The sequence below is a fragment of the Castor canadensis genome, chromosome 7 (assembly GCF_047511655.1).
Source record: "Castor canadensis chromosome 7, mCasCan1.hap1v2, whole genome shotgun sequence".
NCBI classification, from domain to species: domain Eukaryota; kingdom Metazoa; phylum Chordata; class Mammalia; order Rodentia; family Castoridae; genus Castor; species Castor canadensis.
The window spans coordinates 162905489-162924788 of NC_133392.1; the positions used below are offsets into that span (position 1 = coordinate 162905489).

The 19300-nt window shown below is 45.4% G+C and overlaps 1 protein-coding gene across 9 annotated transcripts in view; it reads right to left on the reverse strand.

The window, feature by feature from the left end:
- Positions 1 to 14813: 14813 nt before the first annotated feature.
- Agrn (agrin) overlaps positions 14814 to 19300 on the reverse strand; it is a 33074-nt gene continuing 28587 nt past the window's right edge. For 2 of the 9 annotated variants that reach the window (XM_074081642.1, XM_074081644.1), the window contains 10 exons: positions 19158 to 19169; positions 18819 to 18935; positions 18485 to 18677; positions 18315 to 18402; positions 18100 to 18123; positions 17855 to 17989; positions 17330 to 17362; positions 16864 to 17088; positions 16497 to 16600; positions 14814 to 16219 (listed from right to left, as the gene is read on the reverse strand). In XM_074081642.1, coding sequence (XP_073937743.1) covers positions 16062 to 16219; positions 16497 to 16600; positions 16864 to 17088; positions 17330 to 17362; positions 17855 to 17989; positions 18100 to 18123; positions 18315 to 18402; positions 18485 to 18677; positions 18819 to 18935; positions 19158 to 19169 — 1089 coding nt within the window. In that variant the 3' untranslated portion in view covers positions 14814 to 16061. The remainder of the gene's footprint in view (positions 16220 to 16496; positions 16601 to 16863; positions 17089 to 17329; positions 17363 to 17854; positions 17990 to 18099; positions 18124 to 18314; positions 18403 to 18484; positions 18678 to 18818; positions 18936 to 19157; positions 19170 to 19300) is intronic. The other 7 variants (XM_074081641.1, XM_074081645.1, XM_020162477.2 and 4 more) reach the window with 5 other exon arrangements.

Here is a 19300-nt window from a genome sequence, read left to right on the forward strand (position 1 = left end):
GTCAGCTTCTCAGACGCTTGCTTCCAACCTCTGATCCCACATCTCTGTACACATGGAGCAGGGTCATAGCTGTCATATCTTCCTCTCCTACTTAGACCTTCCCACCTCCCATCCATCAAATGTCCCATCAGCCTCCAGACCACCTTTGACTCCAGCAGCCTCTGGGGCAGTTTTTAGGACAACCCTCTTGTAGTAGGGTGTAGAGAGCTTTCTCTTGCTCTTGGTCCACTGACCTAACTGGGGGCGACTGGAGATGCAGAAAGGACAAACGATAGAAGACAGACATGTAGAAATCTGGGGCCAGGTATGCTGGGTGCTCGGATGGAGACGAACAACAGCTTGTTGCTTCTTTTCTCTAATAACTCTTCTTTCACTTAGCTTCTTTTCTCCATTCTTTGAAACCTTACTTCTAAAGTCTTTCTTCTTTAAAACCTTGCTTCTTTTCTATTCTTTAAAGTCTCTTTCCTTAGACTTGCACTGTCCCATGTTTCTTCTAATCTCTAGCATAACTCAGCAGCGGCAGTGGCAGCCAGCTGCATCATTCAGAGCAGTCTCACAAGCAGCCTGCAGGCAGCCAAGCAAAATCCATCAATCAATCCCCCACCAAAAACCCCTCATCCATACTCCCCCATCCTTCTTCAGCTAGTCTTTTATATCCAGTGGTAAATAAGGAAGTGGAGCAACACTGGGGGGGGGGGCGGTCCATGACATTGTAACAAGAGAAACCTGAGTTCCTACTTCTCTGAATGTAAACAACTTAGGAAAAGCAGCTGTGCTGCATTTTTGCCTTCACACTCTTCTGCAGCTGGGGCTGTGCCAAACTCAGCCTGTAGATCACTGAGCACAACTGTGTTTATGCCAGGTTCTCATAGGCTTCTCATCATCAGCTCCCACAGAAGGAGAAACAGAACCAGCCTGTGTTCTGATAAAATAGCAGGGGGAGGGATGGCATAGCAGAGAGATAAAACTTAGAATTCTAAAATGTGAAGAAGGTCACATAGCACTGGGGGTGAAATAGCCAATAGAATTACATGTAACCATATGTGGGTTAAACCTTGCTTCTTGCTTCTGTAATCTGCTTTCAAGGGTATATAAGGTGAACCCCTTTGTTCTTGGGGCTCAGCTTTAGACACAAGTCCACTGAGTCTGTGCCAGCATAATAAAGTGTTGCTTCCCTGCCTCATAGTTCCATGTCTGTTTGAGCTTCCAATAACATTTCTTGGAGGTTCATTGCCTGCGTTGCGGATACTTGTCGCTGGAATATGTCCCCCTGATGGTGCCAGGTGCCAGTTTGATCCAGAGGAGGGCTTTGTTCTCCAAGAAAATTGGAGCTGAAATGGGTGAGGCACAGGAACCAGCAAGGGGAGGGGAACACCGCTCTTCAGACTGGTTCGAATTCAGGCCTGCCTCAGGAGGCAGAAGACAAGTCTGATCATCTCCCAGAGACCCCCAAGTAATCCTGTCTAGGGTGAAACCGGGTCTTTCAGGTGGAGCAGGGCAAGAGTGTGTGAGGCACCTCTGGGAATTCGGGAGGTTGAGCTTTTCCAGGAAATAGCTGTAGCAAGAAAGGGGAGGCCAGGAAAGAAACAGACAGGCTGGTGTTCTGACAACCAGACAGGGGGAGGGAAGATGGCAAAGCAGAAAGATAAAACTTAAAGAATTGAAACATGAAGGTCACATAGCACTAGGGTAATGAAATAGCCAATGAAGTCACATGCAGCCATATGTGGGTTGAACTTTGCTTTTTGCTTCTGTAACCTGCTTGCAAGGGTATATAAAGTGAGACCCCTTTGTTCTCGGGGCTCAGCCTTTGGACATGAGTCCGCTGGGTCTGTGCTGGTACAATAAACATTGCTTCCTGCTAATCTGCCTCAGAGACTCCTATCTCAGCTCATAATTTCCTGCAACATAGCCACAAGTGAGGTTGAGGTATGGATAACAAAAATTCAGTTCCAAAGAGGGAGACTTACAAGAGAACAGATGCATCACACTGGATAGCTCTCTGGGTATATTTTAGAAGTTTTTTTTTTTGAGAGTACACTCTAATTTGTGTGTGTGTATGTGTGTGTGTGTGTGTGTGTGAATTTGTTTAAAGCATTGGGCAAAATTTAATTTGCTTCTGGAATTCTAGCTCATCTTATGCATGCTTAAGGTGACATTTTTTCTGGCACGCTTAATTTATAAAACGTGTGTGTGTGTGTGTGTGTGTGTGTGTGTGTAAGCATCTTCAAAATGGTTTCTTAAACTGCTGTTATAAGGTTAATGTGATATTCAAGGTAACAAAAAAACAGGGTGTTTATTTTAAAGATCTCTGTTATAAAGTGCTTAAGCTTTTTACACATGACTATGTAAACATCTCGAGGATGATTCTTATTATAAAGTAAATTTAAAATTTTGTTACTCTGTTCTACTGCTACTTTTAAGAAAACCAGTTTTCAAACTTATTTCGATCAGGTCTCACTAGGATGCAGGCATTCAGGGGTTAACACTCTGGCTCAGGATGGGGGGGGAGAAAAAAAGAAAAGTTGGGGGGGGGCATGGCCTGCAGCAGGAATCTTGAAATTTGGGTAGTTAAAAAATGACCTTAGCCTGTTTCATTCTGTCATAAATAAAATCTGGGATTTAATTCTCTCTCATAATATGTGGGTCTATTAGCAAATGGGCTTTCTATAAATTGTTTTTATACAAAAAATAATTTTAAGGTTTTTTTTTCTGTTTTTTTTCATACAAATACAAGGGCCTAAGTTAAAAGGTTTTCTGAGTTATTTTCAAGTAACAAATATATATATGTATCTATCTATCTATCTACAGATAGATAGATGGTATTAAGGATATGGTTTTTAAAAATAAAAGGTTAAAAATACTTTTAAATTATAGAAAAGGATAAAAGACAAGCTCCCCCAGGGGATACAAAAATAAGTTGTTATAAAGGTACAGAGTAAGTTGTCATAAAAAGATGGAGCTTATAAATGCTTATGTAAGTGATTAAGTTGACTAAAATCCAGTTACATTAAGGTTTTGTAAGGTCAAAATTTAATATACTGATGTTAAACTAAAACTTAATAAAAATATTATATTGTTCTTGAAAACATTAAAAAAAACTGTCTTAAAATGGTTTTTGTTTTGTTAAGATAACTGGAATTTTTGGTGTACAGTTTAATCCACAAATTTATCAAGACAACAAGAGTTTATTAAAACATGGAGACAAGAGGCAGCTGAGTACAGATGTAGTAGGGAGGAGGGCCATAAAAAAAAAAACAGGCTGTGTGCTGAGGAGGAAGGAGGAAGGGATGGCAAAGCAGAGAGATAAAACTTAAAGAATTGAAACATGAAGGTCACATAGCACTAGGAAAATGAAATAGCCAATGAAGTCTCATGCAGCCACAAGTGGGTTAAGCTTTGCTTTTTGCTTCTGGAACCTGCTTGCAAGGGTATATAAGGTGAGACCCCTTTGTTCTCGGGGCTTAGGCTTTGGACACGAGTCCACTGGGTCTGTGTCAGCACAATAAAATGTTGCTTCCTGCTAAACTGCCTCAGTGTCCCATATCTCAGTTTGAGATTCCCACAACATTTCTTGGGGGCTCATTTGCAGGGATTGTGGAGATGGTGAGTTACCGCCTCCTTTGTCACTGGGGTGCATCCCCAAGACCAGCAGAAGATCCTACCAGGCACCAATGGACAGCTTAATCCAGAGGGAGATCCATCCTCCCAGTGAGTTGGGGTAATGGCCTTGGATGCACAATGGAACCCAGTGAGGCACAGGAACCAACTTGGAAAGCACCGCTCTTCAGACTGAAAAGAACCTAGGTTCAAATTTGGGCCTGCTCCAGGAGGCAGAAGGGGAGACTGATCACCTCCCAGAGGCCACTAGTAACCGCCTTTTGGGTGAAGTAGTGTCTCTCAGGTTCAGGGAGTGGGGCGGAAGTACTGTGCTATACAAAAGTGTGTAAGACATCTCTGAGAGTTAACAGGGGTTTGAGCTTTTCCTGGGAAATAGTTACAACTGAGGTTAAGGGATAGATAACAAAAAATTCAGTTCCAAAGCGGGGAGACTCCCAAGAGAACAGATGCATCATCCACCATTCCACCAGATAGCCCTCTGGGTATAATTTAAACGTTTTTTTCTTTTTTTGAGAGTGCAGTCTAATTGTGTGTGTGTGTGTGAATTTGTTTAAAGCATGAGGCAAGATTTAATTTGCTTCTGGAATTCCAGCTCATCTTATGCACACTTAAGTTGGCATTTTTTTCTGGCATACTTAATTTATAAAACTTTCATGTGTGTGTATGTAAGCATCTTCAAAATGGTTCTTAAACTGCTGTTATAAGGTTAATGTGATATTCAAGGTAACAAAAATCCAGGGTATTTGTTTTAAAGATCTGTTACAAACTGCTTAAGCTTTTTAAATATGTAAACATCTTGAGGATGGTTCTTACTATAAAGTAAATGTAAAAAATTATTACTCTGTTCTACTGGTACTTTTAAAAAACAGGTTTTGAAATTTATTTCAATTAGGTCTCACTAGGATGCAGGCGTTCGGGATTAACACTCTGGCTTAGCCCAGAAGAGGGAAACAAAACAAAACAAAAACAGGGAGGTTACAACCTGCAACAGAAATCTTAAAATTTGGGTAGTTAAAAATGACCTTAGTCTGTTTCATTCTGTCATAAATAAAATCTGGGATTTAATTCTCTCTCATAATACATTGGTCTATTAACAAATGGGCTTTTTTTTTTTTTTTGGGGAAGTGAAGGTTTAATGATATTTTTAGAAGATGTGAGTAAGTATATGAAAAACTATCCACAAATCCATATGCACACCAAGCATTGGCTAGAGATTAACTAGTGCCCTATTTTTCAACAATGTGTATATTATTCATTCATGATGAATAGCATGTTAGTTCTTCTAAAAGTAATACTAAACTTCTGAGATTCATGCATTTTCTTGAAGAAAACTAGAAGCACAGCTGTAGTTGTGTATGGGGTGGGAGATGAGAATGTCTTAGATGTTCAAAAGTGGATTTCAGCCAGGCATGGCCACTCATGCCTGTGATCCCAGCACTCAGGAGGCTGAAGCAAGAGGATCTCTAGTTCTAAACCAGCCTGGGATACATAGCACGACCCTGTCTGGAAATAAAGTAAAAAAAAAAAAAAGTGGATTTCGTATTTGCAAGTTAGGAACCATTAATTTTACATGTTCAGAAACTGAGGCATGAGAAGGGTTCCAGCATGGCAGAGCCACCCCTAGAATCTGAGCCTTCAGGTCCCTTTCTCAACCATGATCTTAGCTCCTTCCACTTCCCACTAATGCCTGCAGGAATGGTGGGTGGAAGTTCTCATTACAGAGCTGAACCACAGCTGTGGTTGCATCAGGAAGAGCAGAGGGCTCAAATCCAAATGGGCTTTCTATAATTGTTTTTATAGAAAATATAATTTTAAGGTTGCCTTTTTTCTGCTTTTTTCCATACAAATATAACCTAAGTTAAAAGGTTTTGTGAGTTAATTTCAACAAGTAACATGTGTGTGTATATATATATATGTATATGTATATATGATATTAAAGATATGGTTTTTAAAATAAAAGGATAAAAATTACTTTTAAGTAAAAGAAAAGATAAAGACAAGTTCCCCCAGCGAATACAAAATAAGTTGTCATAAAGGTGCAGAATAAGTTGTCATAAAAGGATGGAGCTTATAAATGCTTATGTAAGTGATTGAGTAGACTAAAATCCAGTTACATTAAAGGTTTTGTAAGGTCAAAATTTAACGTACTGATGTTAAACTAAAACTTAATTCTCTAAGCTCATAGCAACAAGGCTATCTTAAAAATATTATTCTTAATAACATTTACAAAAACTGTCTTTAAATGGTTTTTGTATTATCAAAATAACTATCAAATATTTTTGGTGCTACAAAAATTTGGTAATCCACAAATTTATCAAAACAACCAGAGTTTATTAAAACACAGAAAAGCAGGAGACAACTGAGCACGAGGAGTACTGTTGTACTAATATGAGGGTTGAGACAAATTTACTTATATAAAGCAAAAAAAAAAAAAAAAACTAACAAAAAAAAACAGCCAAAGTGCACCCTCCAGATTAAAAAAAAAAAAAAAACTCAAAAAAAAGCACTACATTGAAGATAAAGACATCCAGTTTTTATTGAAGTCAGCAGAGTGGAGATGTTAGTTCCTACTACTTCCACATGGCAGGTGGAGGGAATTTTTGGCCTGGAATGACCAGATTAGACCTGTTATTTTGCGGGGGGGGGGGGGGCTCCACTGACTACAGATTGGTGGGATCTTGCTGTATGTCATTAGCCATCTGTTAATATCAACAATCTGGGATATGATCCCTTATCAACATCTGAGCCATGATTCTTGGCCATTAGGTTTCCTAACTCCACACTTAGTCCCCATAAATATTTACCTATGCTCTGATGATTTTTGTCAGGATTTTAACTACTAAGGTAAGTCATGTTCATTTAAGAGTTGGTTTATGTTGGGGTTAACAATAAGGACAGCCATGTTAGGACCATATCCCCTCCCCCATTGCAGATGGCTTACTTGAAACTCCCCATTCAAACCCAAAGACTGACAAAGAGACAATTGTTAACCTTTATCTCCCCTGATGGATGCCAAGGAGAGTTGGGCAGACCATGACCTAACTACAACTTATCTTTCTTGGTTGCCCAGCAACCATATCCCTTAGTGACCTTCCTGGTACTTTTCCACTAGCCCCCTATATCTAGCCCAAGCCTGTGTATGGCAAGGGGCTCTAGCTCTCTTGCTGGGATCCCCCTACACAGGGCTCCTGCCTAAACAATAAACCCTGTACTGGTGTTTGAGCCATCTCTCTGCCTCTTCCATACCTCTTATTTTAAACAGTTTTTATAAAATTTCCCAGATGACCTCATGGTTAAATAACTGTTGTCTTGGGTGACTTTAATGCAGTCGGTATCCTATACGTGTCTGTTACTGGGCTGTTTCGGTTTACTGACACTATTCTCTGCCCCAGCCCCCCTAACTGATGAGAAAATCTAAAGTTTTACTTCAAGAACAACAACTAAACTAATATATATATATAACCTCTATAGAGCTATGATGCTATTGCTGGTTTCCTTACACTAAATATATTTATGTTTTTCAAGTATATCAAGCCTTCTACAATACAAAATTTAGATAAACATGGTAATAAAAAGTTAATGGTACTGATATACTGTTCTGTTAGTTGCTAAATTGTCCATCAAAATTTTAAGCATGACTCTTTAAGTTTTTGTCATTACAGTTCTGATCCTTCTGGGGCATTTACAATCAAGTCCATAAAAAATGACTCTAATAAGTGCTTATGTGTTAACCAGGTTAGCTTTTTAGAAATCTGGTTTTGTTGGATTTTGTTTTATATTGTCCTTGTCTAAAAGCCCATTGCCTAAGGGCCACTCCTTCTAAGCCTGTTTGTTGCTTAAATTTGGCCAAAAGGATCTAGTTGGCACTGACTCCCACCTGATCTGCTCATTAATCCCCACCCCCATGTGGGACCAAAACCAACCAAACAAACAAAATCCAGGAAAGAACAAATCCTCGTGATGAAGAAAAAAATGACCAATCAAGAAAGATCTTCAGTCTACGGCCATACCACCCTAAACATGCCCAATCTCATTTGGTCTCAGAAGCTGAGCAGGGTCGGGCCTGATTAGTACTTGGATGGGAGACAAATCTTCAAAAGAGACTGCTCAGAGACAAGCAGGTTGGAGACAAGGGGGGGTGGGAATGCCATCAAAGTTCAAATGGAGTCACTCGTGCCAGACCTCTCAAAAATAACCAAGGCCGAGATGATTCAGGAAGTGGTTCTTATGCACGTGTGGCTATCTGGCATTAAAGCCCTTCCAGATACAAACTCATATGTTTTACACAGGGTCTTCTACTTAGAGACAAAATGACTGTTTTTACTGGCTCTAAACAGTCCTTTGATACTTAAAGATGGTGGTTTTTAACTTTTTTAAACAACGAGTTTTCTTGGACATCTATACTGACAGTATATTGTTGCCATGGTAATTCTACTCAGTTTAAAAAAAAGATTTTGTCTGGATTAAAGAATAAAATGTCCAATCATTAAAACCCCATTAGAGGGGCCCTTTTGTTGTTGTCCTGTCTATCCCTACTACAGTTAAAAGCAGAGATTGCTCCTTGGATCCACCACAGTCGAGTTAAGTCAGCTTCACCCTTAATCTGGCTTCACTATGTAAAATCACCCTGCGGAACCAGAGCGCCCTCCCTTGGCAGGTCTCCACTTCCCAGGAAACAACAGGGGCCCTGTTCTAGACACCTCAGGAAGCTGACTAACACACAGCTGAAGCTTGAGGAGTCAACTCTCCAATGGGACAAACGGACTGTTTTCTACACCAGTTATCTCACTGTGATATATTGTCACTCCTTGTCTGTATCTGTGGCTGTAGTTCTCACCCCAGTTTTTGTCATAGGTTTGGCAAAAACCTCCCCTGCTGATTGGATTCATGGTGAAAGGCTTTTATTAGCTTTTTTCTATCTCTTTTGGGCAGGATGCATAATTACTGTTTATTGTTACTGATATGTTCTCTCTTCATGGTCCCAGAGCCCTCCTCCTGTGACCTACGTATGCATACTACTCAGGCAGGAAATGTCACTAGGACTTTGCTTTTCCATATTTACTATTCTTGTGCACAGGCTTTGTCATTGGGTCATGCACTCACAACCATACCACCTATCTAAATGTGCTCCCATGGTTATCAGCATATCTGCTTCAGCCCCACCTACCACCCTCGGGAGCAATGGTTAGAGATCCACAGCATCCACAACCCTGGGTCCCTTGTCAGCCACACCCAGGTGTGTATCCCTGATAAACCGGTGTCAATGCTCTTTGATGCATGTGTGGCCATAGACCAAGGTGGATATGGAGGTATAGGCTGTGGCTGTGGCTGTGGGGGCCTAACTTGGGAGAGAGCCTATCCATCCAATGAAAAGTATACGTGCACGAGAGACAACTCTTGGTCATGATGATGTCGGTTCTTATTATTATTGCCCTTATTGGAGTTGTTTCATGAGCTACATGGGAAAGGACAAAATATGCAGCCCTCCTTCACAAGGGGACAGCTGCCCCAAACTGCACTCCTGGGACCTGTAATCTTGAAAATTTCACTGTACTTAAGCCATCTGATTATAATTGGTATAAGGATAGATGAAAAGGGCCTTGACCCTGGAACTCTGATTCACTTCAAAGTAGTAACCACTACCCATGAAATTTCCTCATACCAAGTTTTCCACTCCTTTTATGAGGAAATGAGGTGTAAATTTTCCATCTCTTCAAAAGCTAAAAACTTGTTCCTCTCACTGGCTGAGTCTGTAGCTCAGACACTGAATGTCACTTCATGCTATGTTTGTGGGAGGATCAATATGGAAGACCATTGGCCTTGGAAAGCAAGGGAACGGGACCCACAGGAGCCTTTTAATGAGACTGCCTTCCCAAAACACAGAAAAGATATCTGGCTCTTAAAAACTTCCATCAATGGAAATTACTGTATCTCCCTCCCAGGAGGCCAATTCTGCACCCCTGTGGGAGATTTAACTTACTTAGGACAGACGTTCTAGAATGACACTGCCCAAAAAAACTCAATAGTGGGAATCCTCAAACCACACAGAACCCCAGTCCTACCCACTGACCAACTTTTCTAATCTCCAGAAAGTGTGGAACAATCTTACCACAAACATAGATTGGCAAGTGTCCAGAGGAATATATTGGATCTGTGGGAAGCAAGCTTATACAGTGCTACCTAGTAGCTGGTTTGGGTCTTGTGTGCTAGGCTCAATCAGACCATCGTTTTCTCCTGCTTCCCCTTAGACAAGGGGAAAGATTAAATAGACAAAAATGGGATGCCTTACAAACGGGCAATTGGAAAGATGACGAATGGCCTCCTGAGTGAATCATCCAGTACTATGGTCTTGTCACTTGGGCACCCCTATATATATGCTAACCATATCATCAGACTGCAGGCTGTTGTTAAAATTGTAACTAATGAAACTACAAGAGTCCTCAATTTGCTGGCAAAACAAAGCACTAAGATGCACACACCATCTATCAGAACCGCTTGGCTTTAGACTATTTGCTGGCTTCTGAGGGAGGAGTTTGTGAAAAGTTTAACTTAAGCAACTGCTGCTTACAGATGGATGATTTTTTAAAAAGTCATAAAAAATCACAGATAAAATGTTAAAACCTTGCCCATGTCCCCATCCAGACTTGGGGAAGATGGACGCCCAATAGCCTGTTTGGAGAATGGTTCTCTGCCTTGGGCAGTTTCAAAACCCTGATAGGGACAATAGGCCTTATCCTGGGCACGTGCTTAATCTTGCCCTGCCTAGTTCCCTTGGTATTGTGGTCTTTCAGGACCATTATGGAGGCCAATGTAGAAACAAAACAAAACAAACAAACAAAAAAGCCCGCCACACATGTAATGATGCTATGAAAATGCAAACCTCTAAATCAAGATGATGTTCTTTGACCCTAGTCAGGTTCAAGCATCAAAGGGGGAAATGTAGCAGGGAGGAGGGCCAGAAAAGAAACAGGCTGTGTTCTGACAATGGGATGGGGGAAGGGATGGCAAAGCAGAGAGATAAAACTTAGAAGAATTGAAACATGAAGGTCACATAGCTCTGGGGAAATGAAATAACCAACGAAGTCTCATGCAGCCACAAGTGGGTTGAACTTTGCTTTTTGCTTCTGTAACCTGCTTGCAAGGGTTTATAAGGTGAGACCCCTTTGTTCTCAGGGCTCAGCCTCTGAACACAAGTCCGCTGGGTCTGTGCTGACACAATAAACATTGCTTCCTGCTAATCTGCCTCAGTGTCCTGTAGCTCAGCTTCAGATTCCCGCAACACAGGGAACACTGTTGCACTGATATGAGAGTTGAGACAGATTTACTTATGTAAAGCAAAATAAAAACAAAAACAAAAATAAAGCCAAAGTACACCCTCCAGATAGGATAAAGAAATAAAAACTCAAAAAGGAGCACTACACTGGAGTTCAAGACCTCCAGTTTTTATTGGAGTCAACAGAGTGGAGATGTTAGTCCTACTCCTTCCACATGTCAGGTGGAGGGAAATTTTGGCTTGGGATGGCCAGATTGCACCTGTTGTTTTAGGGGGGCTCCACTGACTACAGGTTGATGGGATCCTGCTGTATGTCATGAACCATTTGTTAATATCAACAATCTGGGATGTGGTCCCTTAGCAACATCTGAGCCATGATTCCTGACCATTAGGTTTCCTAATTCTATACATAGTCCCCATATTTACCTGTGTTCTCTGGTGATTTTTGTCAGGGTTTTGACTACTAAGTCATAACTAAATAAAAGTTCATTTAAGAGTTAGTTTGTGTAAAATTTTCTAGATGACCTCATGGTTAAACAACTGTTGTCCTGGGTGATTTTAATGCAGTTGGTATCCTATACATGTCTGTTACTGGGCTGTTTGAGTTTACTGACACTATTCTCTGCCCCAGCCCCCCCCAACTGATGAGAAAATCTAAGGTTTTACTTCAAGAACAACAACTCAACTAATATGTATATGTAACCTCTATAGAGCTATGATGCTATTGCTGGTTTCCTTATACTAAATATATTTATGTTTTTCAAGTATATCAAGCCTTCTAACATACAAAATTTAGATAAACATGGTAACAAAAAGTTAATGGTACTGATGTACTGTTCTGTTAGCTGCTAAATTGTCCATCAGAATTTTAACCATGACTCTTTTTAAGTTTTTGTCATTACAGTTCTGATCCTTCTGGGGCATTTACAATCAAGTCCATAAAAAATGACTCTAAAAACCAGGTTAGCTTTTCAGACATCTGCTTTTGTTGGATTTTGTTATGTATTGTCCTTGTCTAAAAGTCCATTGCCTAAGAGCCACTTTTTTCTCCCTGATGTGGGACCAAGACCAACCAACCAAAGAAAATCCAGGAAAAAACAAATTCTCACAATGAGGAAAAAAATGACCAATCAAGGAAGATCTTCAGTCTACGGCCATACCACCCTAAACATGCCCAATCTCATCTGGTCTCAGAAGCTGAGCAGGGTCAGGTATGATTAGTACTTGGGTGGGAGACAGATCTTCAGAGAAGACTGCTCAGAGACAAGCAGTTTGGAGACAAGGGGGGATTGCCATTAAAGTTCATATTGAGTCACTCATGCCAGACCTCTCAAAAATAACCAAGGCTGAGAGAATTTAGGAAATTGTTCTTATACATGTGTGGCTACCTGGCATTAAAGCCCTTCCAGATACAAACTCATGTTTTTAGACAGGGTCTTCCACTTAGAGACAAAAATTACTATTTTTTTACTGGCTCTAAACATGTCCTTTGATACTTAAAGATGGTGGTTTTAACTTTTTTAAACAAGTTTTCTTGGACTTAAATACTGACAGTATATTGTTGCCATGGTAATTCTACTCAGTTAAAAAAAAAACAAAAACAAAAGATACTGTCTGGGTAAAAGAATAAAATGTCCAACCATTAAAACCCATTGGAGGGGCCCTTTTGTTGTTGTCTTGTCTAACCCCACTGCAGTTAAAGTAGCAGAAATTGCTCCTTGGGTCCACCACAGCTGAGTAAAGCCAGCCTCTCCCAAGTGGGAGTGTATCCCTGACCCAGCCTCACCATGTAAGATCACCCTCTGGAATGCCTGCCCTTCCTCAGCAGGAACCTGCTTGCCAGGGAACAATGAGACGACAGCCATGCTCTAGTCAAGGTAACTACGCATGGAGGAAGCTTGAACATGGGGCGCACCCCTGCTCTCCTCTACACACTTGGACTCTTACTTTTTGAGTTGGCCTTTGCAAGGTTTCCCTCATGTGCTGAATGTTGTAAGAGAGCCGTTGTTTGGACCTCTGCACAGCCATACTTTCTACCATGCACCCATCAACAGGCCGGGTATTACATTGGCTCATACACTCCCCAGGTTTGTGAGGTGGCTAATAAGTGATACTGGAAGTCCCAGAGTAAAGAAAACATACAGGCTACATTTGTCATGGAAAGCAGGGTGATAGGTCTTGTCTTGGGAGCCTGTTTGATGTTACCCTACTTGGTTCCCTTGGTATTGTGGTCCATTAGGAGCATTATAGAGGCCACTACAGACAGAAAACAACCGCCCAGATCAAGATGATGCTCTCTGACCCTAGGTGGGTCTGTAGCAGGGAGGAGGACCAGAAGAGAAACAGACAGGCCTGTGTTCTGATAAAGTAGGAGGGGGGAAGGGATGGCATAGCAGAGATGAAACTTAAAAATCTAAAACGTGAAGGTCACATAGCACTGAGGGTGAACTAGCCAATAGAGTTACATGTAACCATATATGGGTTAAACCTTGTCTTTTGCTCCTGTAACCTGCTTGCAAGGGTCTATAAGGTGAGACCCCTTTGTTCTCAGAGCTCAGCCTCTGGACACGAGTCCGCCGAGTCTGTGCCAGCACAAGTGTTGCTTCCTTGCCTCTTCCCGTGTCTCTGTTCGAGTTTCCTGTAACACTATCTCCTGGTCTTCCAGCTGGCTGTTCCACTTTCTGGCTTCCTCTGTGTCTCTTCTACTCCCAGCACATCATGCAATGGGAGTGCCTCCTGGACTCCTTGAAAGGGGCTCGGAGATCCCCTGCTAGCCCCTCCAGACCATCAGGTGTCCTTGTCCAGGAGTCCTGTGCTTTTTTCTGCCCCCACTCCCAATCAGCCCACTATAGGTCTGTCCATTATACCCTAAAATAACCTATGTCTCACCTGGGCAGGCTTTGGGCCTCCTCCAAGTACCTTGTCCCATAGTACAAGCCACCTCGTTAAGTCTGAACTGCCTCCTCTTATAAAGTCCTCTAGGAGCCTCAAGATTTCCAACAGAGTCCACCTGGATCCACCATGGGATCTCCCCCAGTCTGTCCAGGGCTGGTAAAGGGACCTCATATCCACCTGTGCTCCAGCAGGGGATGGTCATCCTTCAGCTGGTTGGTTGCTCTTTGACCTTTCTTGAAGACCAGGGTAGTCCAGTCTCTCCATCCCCTGCACTGCTGGTTCCCCAGCACTTGCATGATATCTGTGGCATCTCCTCCCCATCCTTAGCACCTGATTGGTATGCAGCTGCTGCTCAACACCCTGAAGCAGCTAATTAACGAAGAAGAAATAGGAAGGAGAGTGCCCAGGGGGCCTCCTGGATATGAGCTTATGCCTTTCTTTCTTTTTTTTTTTGGAGGGGGTGTAGTAATTGTCTTTCATTAACATAAAATCAAAAAAGCAAGTTTAAGAAAGAGCCCCACAACTGGCCACACCATCCCATTCTCCCCCTGCTCCTTGGGAGAAGTTCAGACTGCTGGGGCAAGAGCCATTGCACATCTTCTCAAGGAGTTGCCACATACACACCTACAAGGGTGCCGGTGGTTAATCAGGAACCCCTTGTCAGGCTTCCTAAGTTAGGGTCTCCTAGTCAGTCATGCACACCTGAGCCAGTAAAAAGGCTGCCTGCCATCCCCGAACTCACAATGCTTCTACCAAGACCCTCCCACCCTGATCACCTGATTCTGCGCTCTGAAGAGCCCCTGAGCTGCCTCAGCAGCACCCCCTCCACTCACCCGTTCCCCTGTAGCTCTGTGCATAGTCACTACACAAGGTCCTCAGCCAAAAGGAGCCCAGGCTCTCCAGTGCAGGCCCTGCCTTCTCTACCAGGACCAAGGACCTGAAGTCTGTGAACCATGAAGCTGAGTACGAAGTCACTGGGGGTGGGGGTGGGGATGGTGGTTGCTGAGGACAAATGCACCCCCTCTTTTAAAGTTTTCAGACTTTATTTCATGGTGTTTGACACAGACACATACATACTGAAGTTAGTAATGAGACACCATGCAGCTCCCACCAGCCTTCTTCCTCCCCCAGCAACAAGGGGAGGGTCAGGCTGCTACCCACCAGCTTTATCTTGTCTTGCTCCCAAGAAAACTTGGCTGGGCATTCATGGCAGGGAGTGGGGGGGACAGACATTGCAGTTTAAGGCATTTCTAGCTCTGCAGCCATCTCTGCCATTCCTGCACCTGCCCTTTGGCCTTGGTCATGACTGGGCCTATTCCTGGTCATTCTCAGAAAAGGATGACCACCACTCACACTGGAACTAGTGAGGGTTGCCGTGGGGTAGCCCTCAGCTGCTCTGGGACCAGAATAGGAAAGACAACAGTTCTGCCACTTCAGGCATGAAATAAAACCAATGTATGAAGAACGTCGTTGGTGGTCAGACCTGGACATCCATCCTTTGAGGAGAGGGGCACTGTTGGCTGCCCTGGCAGACAGGCAATGGAAGTCAACCACTTCACACACAGTAGCCCACTTCATTTGAGAGGCTCCCCAAATGTGTGTGGGGGGGGATGGCCACATCCAGAGTGGCAGGGTAGATGGGCAAGACCAGCTGAGGGCCAGTCGGGGCACCCTAGATGGGCCTGGCTTGTACCACCCTAGAACTGGTGGACATATACAGAGAAGGCAGAGTATGGCCCCAGCAGTAACACTGCTTCTAAGTCACAGTATTGGCACAGGGCCCTGGGGTCCAGGCTAGCCCAAGATGAGGCTAGCCCACAGCACACACAGGAAGAAAGAGCAGCTTAAAGTGGGAACCTAGAAAGGCCCCCATCAAATCCCAGCAGCCCCCTCATGCTCTGGTACACATTCCTCATCCCATGCAGCATGGGTGACGTGGGGGAGCAGGGTCTGCCAACAGGCCAGACTACACAAGGGACCAACACATGTGGATAGGCACAGATGCACAGTGCAAGGGGCTGAGGCATGGCACCCTGAGGCAGAGGGGTGTGTCCTGAGGCTGCCTTTGAGCTCAGTGCTCCAGGCTGCCACACTGCCCCTGCAAGTCCTTCCGCACCGGTTTGTCTCCACAGCACCACTGCCTGGACGGAAGGGAGGCTGGGCCAGCAGTCCCTCTGGCCAATACACAGGCAAGGAAATCATATCAAAAAGCAACAAGTTTACAAAAATAGAAAATAATTACAGCAGGAAAGGCGGGAGCTTGGATGGTGGCTCATGGGGCAGCGCAGGGACGCAGCTCTGGCTTGGTGACAGCATCCTCCAGCAGGTGCAGCCGGCGCTGGCCTACCACCACGTCCCGCAGGCAGCCCACAAAACCTGTGCCGTAGGCCTTGGGTAGGACCTGGCTCACTGGCAGCTTCGGAAGGCCCCCTACAGGACAATGAGGTCACCCTGTCTGATGCAGTGATGCAAAAGGTGGAGGGGCCCCCAACACCTAGGTGGCTAGCAGGTGTGCCTGCCCATGTGCTCCTGCTTCTTGGCCCATGGCTTGGGCACAGCAGGGGACAAGGTGGGAGGAGGAAGCCTTGCTTGGCCAACTCTTCTGCTGTTCTTATGCGGCTGACTCAAGTCCAGCCCTAGGGGATGGAGTCTGTTCCCCAGATATTCTAAAACCCTTGGGTGCTTCTTGCCCAGCCTCTCCACTCACCAAGCCATAGGGCTCCATCTGTGTCCAGTTGTGTGGCACCCAGAGGGGAGAAGCCGGTCACAGGGGCCTCATTGCCCACTTGAAGAGAACCTTCCCTCTGCTCCCTGAGGGCAGTGATGGGGCAAGACCATTAACTTTTCCTCCCTGTCTCTCTCAGTTTCTGAGCCTCACTTTCCTCCACCTCATGCCTTATAGGTGCCACACCCTGGGAATCACACCAGGAGTCACCCCTGGGGTTCAGGCTGGTGGCAATGAGCTCCCTAGCAACAACTGCTTCTTCTCCATCTTCTTGTCCCTTTTTCCTCCCCTTCCCACAGGCAGACAAGCAGCTGGTGTCCTGGTGCTACTCTCAGCAGACCCCACTGACCTGTGAGCCCTGACCCGCAGCCAATGGTTGGTGTTGACCCTCACAGTGGAGCGCAGCACCACAGGCTGGGAGCCCAGGTCATAGCTTAGCTGCAGGTATCCATCCACAATGGCTAGCGCCACATAGTCTGCACGATCTGTAGCCTTGCCGCTCCATAGCACCAGCCCCTGTGTGGCCTCAGTGCGCAGACTCAGTTCAAAGTGGTTACTCTGCAGTGCCTTCTCACTATAGGGCAAAGGGGTGAGGCAAGGCTGAGGTGGTGGGGGCACAGAACACAACTGGAGAGGTTATGGAAAATGGTGGGGCCTGAGGGCAGGGATGGCCAGGGGCAACACCAGCAAGACAGAAGAGAGACAGACACACTGTGGGACAGGGAGGTGGAGATGATCATAGATGGCAGACAATGGGTAGGCACATGGCGGGTGACATTCAGCCTGGGGTCTCTCAGGCGCTGCCACGTGCTCACCTGTGATGGGCCCCGGAATCCAGAGTTTCGGGGCTTAGAAGGAGGAAGACAGGGAAGCAGTGAGCAGGGGAAAGATAGGCAGAGGTGCAGGTGAAGTCCCCTTGTCGACATGGGTGGTGGGAAGAGCAAGCATGACCCCAGAATATCACTGACCCTCCTCCCAAGGGACCTGGCAGTGACACACATGCAACACGCATGTGCAGACACAGCTGGGGGCATGGCTTGGGCTGAGTGGAGTTCAAGGAGTGAGGCCTGGGTGATGGGCAATGTAGAGGGTTTAGTGGAGCAGCCCTGGCTGTCCTAGCGCACGCACACACAGGTACATCCACACGTGTGTGGCCAAACACACATGCTTGCATATGTGCATATACACACACACCCACACAAACTCACATTCCCCCACAAACTTACGTTACACGTATAGACATGTGCACTCATGTGCATAATAGACACACATGTATACAAACATGCACACAGAAAAGCTTATACACGTATATGTGCACACACACAGGCACAAGCACACACTTGCACTGGAGCCTCAGTGGTGTGGGAATGGCTGCAGGAGTGGATGAAGTGACGGCTTTCAGCTGGAGACTCCCCACTTCTAAGGTAGGAAGCTGGGCCTGATGTAGCACGAACAGGCCCAGGCTCCATCTCCTTCTACCAAAGGTGGAACACTTGGTGGGGCTCAGGACTGTACAATGGGTGGAGGGAGCAAAAGATGTTCATGAGTGAGTGCCAAGGTGGGGTGGGGCTAAGGGGCTACTTACGCTGGGATCTCATTGGTCAGCTCGCTTGGAAACAAAGAGACAGATACAGTGAGAAGGAAGGGGGGGTTAGAGGTGGGGTGGATCTGGGTCTTCCCCCCTAGCCACAGAGCTGGGGAGGGGGCAGGCGAGGGTCCAGAGTCCCCACCCTGTATGGCATGTACAGACAGGATCATACAGACAGTGGAGGGGTTGCCTGGCTCCCAGTGGCATGTTACCTCTCGGTCACTGCATTGAGGTACTCGATATAGGTCCGTCCATCAAAGGCCAGTGTCTCTAGGTCTCCTGCTGACTTCTCTACCAGCCCTAGGAGACAGATGGGGTGAGGCACGCCCAAGGTGGGGTCTCCAGACTATGTCCAGCCTTGGCCCTTGCTGCCAGCTCTCACCCTTCTCACAGTGCAGCCCAGAAAAGCCTGCAGGACACAGGCACTCATAGGTGGCTTCCCTTGGGAGGCATAAGGCCCCATTGAGGCAGGGGTGGCCTGAGGCCTGGGTACAAGGGTGATCTGCAAAGGATGAAACATCCACCATCCGCAGCACATGCTCCTTTATCAAGAGCTGGCGGCCTCTCAGGGAGACCTGCAAGGGAGAGAGGGTAACCACTAAATTTTTGTCCTACCTACAGCCCTCAAAGGGGCCAAGTCCCTTCCACAACTTCTCTTCCTCCACCTCCACCTCCATCTTGGAGAGCCCTGGTGTGGCTCACTGCATCCCTCATACCAGCTGGATAGCACCATTGAAGCCAGAGGACACTGCAGCTGCCCGGGCCAGCTTGCTGAAGTCAGGAGCCCCTCCGACATAGAGCGGCTCCTTCAGGTTAAGCATAGTGTGCGGCACCTGTGGGAGATGAGGGGTGAGCAGACATGTGGGACCCACCCACTGCGTAGGGGCAGGCTAAGTCCCAGGACAGGGAATCACTGCCTGATGCCCCACACCCAACCCCCACTATCTAAGAGGCAGCGTTAATCACACAGAAATGGCAGACATGGGCCTTAGTGGGGAAGGAACTATTCTAGGGGTGGGAGCAGGAGACAGTGAGCTGGGCGAGGCAGACAGTACCTTGCGGGATTTCTGACATCCGGAGAGCGGGTGGGGGGTTGCAGAGCAAGAGCCAGAGAGCAGTGGGGGCAGAGAGGAGACAGACCGAGGCACAGGACAGACGAGAGAAAACAGTTCCGTGAGAAGCTGCCATGGTGGGGGGG